Genomic DNA, 7,972 nt, shown 5'->3' with positions numbered 1-7,972 from the left:
TAAAATAAAATATTATCATTTTTAAACAGAATTTTATATCAAAAAAATTAAAATCCTAAAAAAACTTCATAGGGGTAGTTTTTCAGTTTTCTTTGTACAACTTTCTTTGATTTATTGAAGAAAAAATCACATATATAATGTATTTAAGAACTTAAATTATAATACAATAAATAAACTTTTTTATTATTTAAAAAACATAAGAACTTAATTATTCACGTTTTTCTACTAAAAATACAATATTTGAGATGATATGTCATATATTTCACCTTGTTTAATTAAGATTGAAATATTGTTATACCATATTACGTTCGAAATTTGTTATACTTGCAAATGACGTGATTCTTTCACCGAAAACAATTGAAGTTTCTCAAAATTTTCAAGACATATCACTCAGAATTTAATACAAATAATGATGTTAATGAGAGAAAAAATATTATTTAAAGTGAAAAAATAAAATTGTATATATTGAAAAATAAATTGAGAAAAAATATCAATAATCTACGACGTACATTTGATTATTGTTATTTTTTATCGTGTTTTTTTTATTGTTTAAAATTTCTCACCTTATTTGCTGGGTCTTAGAAATCTCTTGATAGATTTAGAAAATTCAAACTATTATATTGATCCTTAAATAGTATTTGCAACGATGCTCATGGTTTGAATAAATATCGACTCAAATCGATAAATCAAATCAAATTGAAAATAAATTAATTTTATATGAGTTAGGGTTTGGTTTATTTTAAGATTTTTAAATAATGAAAATATTTAGTTTGATTTGATTATGTTCAATAAAACGAAGAGCTGAACCAAATTGATAAATTATATACATATATGTTTATTATTATACATGCATAATATATTGTTTTTATAAACAATTTTAAATATCTTCTATAAGTTTTCAACAAAATTTGTTGATCATTTATTAATGAAAATAGAAACGCTTAAGACGGAAATATTTATCTTATTGGTTCGTGTATGTGAGTGTCTATAACATTTCTTGATGGGACTAAGAATGTCACTTTATCTTCCTTCTAAGACAAATAGTGAATTTTTTGAAGTTTTATTCGCAGTAAATTAATTTAATAGAACTTCTGTAATGTTAGTTATTCTAACAATTTTCTGTTTTGTATGAATTGTTGTCATTTTTTTCTCTTTTGATTGAATCTTTTTTTTTTTTGCTTATGGTTCATAATAAATTAAACAAACTAAATCGGAACGCATCGATAACAATCAAATCAATTGATGTATATTGTACTTAATTTGATTTTAATAATTTGAAAACTAATTAAATTAATTTAATTTTGATTTTGACGAACCTCCCAGTGAACACCCCCAAATATATTTATGTCTTTTTTTCCCTTGATTGAATCAATAATAGTTTGTTGAAAAATACATAAATTAGTAATAGGATTTTGAGTGTATAGAAAATAGGATTTTGACATAAGATTCTCTTTGAAGCAACTTACACTTCACACTCACATAGGATATTTCTAACTATGTCATCTAGTAGATACACTATTTGGTCAAATCTGCAAAATTTAGCAAATTATTAAAAGTTGATAGCTTTATTAACATATTAACAAGCCTTAAAGTCTTAACTTTGTTTCTGAACATTACCTTCATCATGAGAATGAATTTAGTTGATTGACAATGTCGAACCGTCAGTCACAACTTTGTTTTTCTCCTTGAATCTAGCTCTTGGGATCTCCAGTCTGCTAGATAGAGTTACCGCCATACTGACTTGTCCTAAGCCGTAAACCCATTCCCTTATATGATCTTTCAACTGCCTCTCTCTCTAGGCCTTTCGTTAGTGGATCTGACACATTATCACTTGACTTCACATAGTCAATTGAGATAATTTCACTAGAGAGTAGCTGTCTTACGGTGTTATATCTACGTCGTATCTGGCGAGACTTATCGTTGTACATGATGCTCCCTTTCCTACCTATTGTTGTTTGACTATCGCAATGTATGCAAATAAGTCCCACATGTTTGGGCCAAAATAAAATATCCTCCAGGAAATTCCGGAGCCATTCAGCTTCTTCAGCAACCTTATCTAAAGCAATAAATTCAGATTCCATTGTGGAGCGAGCGATACATGTCTGTTTGGACGATTTCCAAGTGACTGTTCCTCCACCAAGTATAAAGATATAACCACTTGTGGATTTTACTTCATTCGATCCGGTGATCCTTTTTGCATCACTATATCATTCAACCACAACAGGATATTTATTATAGTGCAAAGCATAGTATTATGTATGTTTCAGATATCCTGACACACGTTTCATTACCATCCAGTGAGTCTGATTCAGATTACTAGTGAACCGACTCAGTTTGCTAATAGCACATGTTATATCTACTCGCGTACAATTCATAATATACATCAAACTTCCTAACACTCTCGCATATTCCAATTGAGAGTCACTTTAACTTTCATTCTTTTGAAATGTAAAGCTTAAATCAATTGGAGTTTTGACAATATTGAAATTCAAGTATTTGAACTTATTCAATACTCTTTCAATATAATGAGATTGAGATAATGCTAGTCTCTGAGAAGTTTTGAAAATCTTGATCCCTAAGATCAAATCAACAACTCTTAAAACCTTCATATCGAACTTGTTGGACATCATGCTTTTAGTAGCATTTATATCGTCAATATATTTACTCATTTTTTACATGTCATCAACATACAAACAAACAATGACTTCATGATTCGAAATATTTTTAATATAAACACACTTATCACATTTGTTAATCTTGAATCCATTTGCCAACATTGTTTGCTCAAATTTAGCATGTCATTGTTTGGGTGCTTGCTTGATCCCATAAAGTGACTTTCACAAGTTTGCACACTTTCTCTTCTTTACTAGGAATTACAAACTCTTCAGGTTGTTCCATGTAAATTTCTTCCTCCAGCTCGCCATTTAAGAAGATTGTCTTTACATCCATTTGATGGATTTTAAGATCATAAAGACATCCATTTGATGGATTTTAAGATCATAATACACTGCTGCTAGTGCTACTAACTTCCATTTTTTTATTGAGAATTTCTTAATTATAAGTGTGTTTTAAATGTTTGTATTCAATTTTGCCCACGTGAACCTTTCTTTTTTTTTACAAAAAGAAGTGGTTCATTATTTTGCAAAAAAAAATTTAAAAGAAATATAGAGGTGCAAAATGCAACTCCAAATTAACTTTTTTTTTTTGTATTATTGTAACAAACTTTAAATGAGACAAATCTTTTCTTCAAAATCAATTTTAGCTCTAAATTCAATTCAATGTATAATCTACTATAATTAATAATTTTAGTTTTATTTAATTTTTGAACCTTCTATTTAATGGACCATTTCTTCAATGTTCAACACGCTATTTTTAAAGAAAATTAGTACTCATATCCTTTCCCAAAAGAAATTACCAACAATCATGCTAACAAGCTTTGAGCTAATCAAGCTGCTAGGACAATTTATAAGCCTTAAGGTCTAGTCGTTTATGGTGAGTGCAATTGTTGTCTTTTAGCAAGTGTTAATGCAATTGATGGTTGTCAAGCTTTTGCTCCTGGCGGTCCCATTGGCAGCATAAAACTTTTTGCAATGTCAATTTTGTCATTGTCATCGAAATATTCATCGTAGGTTGGATTTCTACAATCATCAGGTTCCACAGGAACCACACAACAACAGATTAATTTTATTAGAATTTTTGAATGGATCGTTTAATTGTTGTTTGCTTTGCCCAAAAAAACATAAAAATACTTTTAAATTTTTCATCTATTATCAAAATTATTATCATTTTTTAGATTTGTTACAATCAATGTTTTTTTCTTTTATTTTTCATCTGTTTAAAAGTAATGCTATCAATTATAACTGATTTAAGGAAATTCATTTGTATAAATTATTGATTTAAGATGACAAGATTTAAAAGTCTCATTTACTTTCATAAATTATGTATCAAATCTAACAAAGTCACATGTATGAAACAATTCTATTTTACTCTCCAAAAAAATTTGATTTTTTAAATAAATAAACATAATTACATCAGGATAAGAGAAAAAAAATGAGGGAAGAGATTTGTAAGATTAATAATAATTTCGTCAGGGTGAAAATTTACATATTAAAAATAACATAAGAGATTATAAGATTAAAAAATAATTTCGTCCTGGTGATTGGTGAAAATTTACATATTCAAACCAAGTGATCTATCGAAAGTCCCCAAAAAAATGTTTTCATCTTTCATCTCCATATAGAAATTTTGCACTATAAAATTGAAATTAAAAATATGTAATTTCTTACTTATCTAATAAAAAGAATTTCACCATATACTTGAGATTTCAAAAGATTTTCATATTCACTAAATCTACCCTAGCATTAATTCTTGCCTAGAGAAAAAGTGAAAGTGTTGTTGTTATTGTTGTTGTCGTTGTTGTTATTGTCGTCGTCGTTGTTGTTGTCGTCGTCGCTGTTGTTGTCGTTGTCGCTGTTGTTGTTGTTGTCGTCAACGCTGTTGTTGTTGTTGTCGTCGTCATCGATGTTGTTGTTGTTGGTGGTGGTGGTGGTGGTGGTGGTGGTGTCGTCGTCGTCATCGTGGTTGTTGTTGTTGTTGTTGTTGTTGTTGTAAAAAAAATATATTTGACAATATGCATCCACTCTTGAACAGACCGTAACCCAAAGGGATGTAAAGACGGAGGAATTATCAACCGTAACCCAAAGGGATGTAAAGACGGAGGAATTATCAAACACCAAAAATACTAATCATCTCAATCATATCACTGAACAAATATTTCATTCTCCGAAAGTTTCAATTGCACTGGCGAAATTCATTATGGCTAGAGCTACTCAAAAGTGGGTGTATAGTAACAAAAATGATGATGGAAACAAGAGAAAAAAGTCATGGGATGAATATATTGTTGAAGAATATGAGAAAGAAAAACCGTAGATAGTGGCTAACCAACTAGAATGGACTTTAAACTTGAGATCAGAAAATGGAAAGAATAAGAAGATTAAGAAGGATGAAGATGAGAAAGTTAGATTGCTTTGAGATGTATATCAAAATCAAAGGCAAAGTTATCAAAAAGTTAGAGCTTGCTCAAGCCGGAGAATCAACAACTTTTGACCATCCGAATTAAAAAGTGTCATTATTGTTGTTGTTCTTGATTTTTTCTGTATGTTTTTGTTTGGGTAGGGTATATAACTAGGATTAGTCATATAATATACTTCTATGAGTATATATAGGCTAGCTAGCTATCTTCTCAACCTGGTCATTTTCATCAATAATTTTCTTTTTACTTAGTATCATTTGATCCATTATTTTATGTTTCAAAGGTCTTGTTTGGTTGTTCAAAATATATATATATATATATATATATATATAATAATTTTCGGAAGTTAAAAAATAAAATACTAATTATTTTTTCGAGATAAAAAAATTAAAAAATCAAATTCTCCTCAAGTAATGGTGGTTATCCACCTCAATGGTATATATGAAGCAAATTGAAATTTATCGCACTTTCAATATTATCCGTGATTTTAATTGTATAAACAAATCTCATTTCAGATATCTTGAATACTGATTTTGAAGAAAAAAAAGTGCACATAAAGCTCGATGAGCACAAAATTGAACACAAAAATAAGCACATCACTTAACTTAAACATGTTTCAATTTCCATCGCTAAAAAAGCCACTACAAAATAGATTTAGAATTTTTGCTAATAATAAATTTTATCCTATTTCAAGTTTACCACTAAAGCAACATTTTCTGATGATGATGAAGAATATTCTCCCACAATATATGTTGACAGGTCAACTATCAATATATATATCGAATTTAATTAACTAAAATATATGGTATATTGTGTTGTGCGAAGAGATAAAATAGGAAAAGAATCAGCCTTAACTTATGTTAATTTCGACGACAACTCATGAACATAGAAAATATATCTTTATTAATAAATTCATTATTTATTGAGTATTAAATATGTCATCCTTTTTCACACTAGAAAATATAAAATTAGCTGCAGAATTTTTCAGTAATCTCTAGTTAATGCATAACTAAATAGTTTTTAACTAGTCTTATAAATACTTTGATCGAATTAATTCCATATATGAATTTACAAAGCATGTATTTGATAATGCAAAAACAGAAAATAGATGACAATTAATATCTGGAGTACTCCAAAAATTATGAACTACTTCAATAAAGTACAAAGTTTTGTTTTATTAACTATTTCCAAATGGCATTTGATCATGCAATGCAGCCCTAGTTAGCAGACACCTCAATCTTCCTCCCATCTATATTATCTACTAACTATTTTGCCTATTTCCCTTCACCGCTAGACTAATTTCCTAGCTAACCCTCCTTGAATTAATTGCTCTATCTCTTATGGCTTCTAACAACAACAAACATGTTTTTGTGAAATACCTTGAGTGTAGGCATAACTATGCAGCTATATCTAATGGTTATGTACTTGATGGTTGTGGTGAATTTTGTCCAACTGGTGCCCCTGAAACTCTTGAATCCTTCATTTGTGCAGCTTGTCATTGCCATCGAAATTTTCACAGAAAAGTTGAGGTGGAGGTAGAGGATGGGGCGGAGAGTCCCATCATTTCTATTAATCATCCTAGCCACGGTACTTGTTGAAATCACAAAGATCAATTATAAATTTTTCAACACATATATCTCTTAGTTGTTGATTTGATTTTTTTCATAGCTTAAATGTGATTCATCAGATCATCATTTGTAGAAATATGAGCTCTCTCTTTTTAGGAAAATCTTTAAATTGTATAATTACCGTCAACGTAAAAGATTATACATTTACACATCTAAAGGCAAAATTTTGTTCACTAAACTAACAGAGAAGAAAAATTAATTGTTTTTTGTTTCTTTTTTATTTAAAATTTCAAAGGAATTTTTAGATCTAGAATTTAAAATTTTATGTAGGTGATTAATTATATCTTCAACTATAATAACAGGTACCCCCCTTGTTATCATGGATGATCCACCACCATCACAATCCAAAGTGAGAACTGGAGCACAACTTTGTGAAACGTCTGAAAAGAACAACATTAATGTGGAGACAAAGATGGAGATGGATGGAAGAGAGATAAAAGTGAAGAAGTCGAAAAGAGAGTACAATGGTTGTTCGTCTTCTTCAGTGAGAATAAGGTTGGATCCTTACCAAAGAAAGAGGATTCAAATTTTTGCAAATGAGATCACGGGGTGGAAATGGAAAAAGAGCCATGAACAAATTATCCCATTTTGTGATGAAATAGGCATCACTCCCAATTTCTTGAAGAATTGGATTAACAACACCAGACGCAGAACTAGGACCTAAGAAAAAATAGGCATCTAAGGAATAAGGATTAGTTGCTTTAAATAAGTCTTTTATGTGTTCTCTACTTGTTCAATATTTTGATTTCTTTTTTCTCATGTCTTTGATCCATAGAATGTAATAATATAAAGTATTAAGTCTTCTATTTTACTTTATTTTTTTACTCTTCTTTTTTATTTGTTCTTTTACAATATTTTAGGTCTTAATTTTCACATGACATTACATGTTTCAGACAGTAGAAAAAGACATATTTTCCTTCTTAACTTGTCAGAATAAGTCAATTACACGTTTCAACTAGCATGATGATTATTTTTATGTCACACATTTTAACTACTTAAAGGTGAATTTATTTATTTATTAAAACTAACATGACAAAAAGAAATATAAACATACGTGTTAAAAAATCATCAAAATAATTAAAATTTCCTTATACCCCACCCTCAACATTTCTTCTCTCACACTCTGCCCTCCCTCCTCTTTCTTCACACCACTCTCATTGTCCTCTTCTTCTTTATTTTTTAGTTTCTGTCATTCTTTATTTTTCATCATAGCTTCAAAATAATTTTTTTTAATTTGAAATTAGGTTAATTTTCTGTAAGATTAATCTAAATAAATTTTTAAAAAATAATAATTCAATTTATTTTTTTCAAG

General features: G+C 29.0%; 1 protein-coding gene across 1 annotated transcript; it reads left to right on the top strand.

Moving 5' to 3' along the window:
- Positions 1-6,335: 6,335 nt before the first annotated feature.
- On the top strand, positions 6,336-7,324 carry LOC107031847 (zinc-finger homeodomain protein 4-like). Its single transcript, XM_015233337.2, has 2 exons — positions 6,336-6,619; positions 6,963-7,324. The coding sequence occupies exons 1-2, from the start codon at positions 6,373-6,375 to the stop codon at positions 7,322-7,324; spliced, it is 609 nt and encodes a 202-aa protein (XP_015088823.1). The 5' UTR covers positions 6,336-6,372.
- Positions 7,325-7,972: the final 648 nt, after the last annotated feature.

This window comes from Solanum pennellii, chromosome 1, assembly GCF_001406875.1.
Source record: "Solanum pennellii chromosome 1, SPENNV200".
In the NCBI taxonomy this organism is placed as follows: Eukaryota; Viridiplantae; Streptophyta; class Magnoliopsida; order Solanales; family Solanaceae; genus Solanum; species Solanum pennellii.
Note: the sequence above shows the minus strand (reverse complement) of the source record. Positions and strands in the feature narration are given on the sequence as shown.

Bases quoted from the DNA above. Each gene is read 5' to 3' on its own strand.
- LOC107031847 (XM_015233337.2), top strand. From the start codon at position 6,373: ATGGCTTCTAACAACAACAAACATGTTTTTGTGAAATACCTTGAGTGT. The intron at 6,620-6,962 runs GTACTTGTTGAA...CTATAATAACAG, and splicing joins TATTAATCATCCTAGCCACG to GTACCCCCCTTGTTATCATG.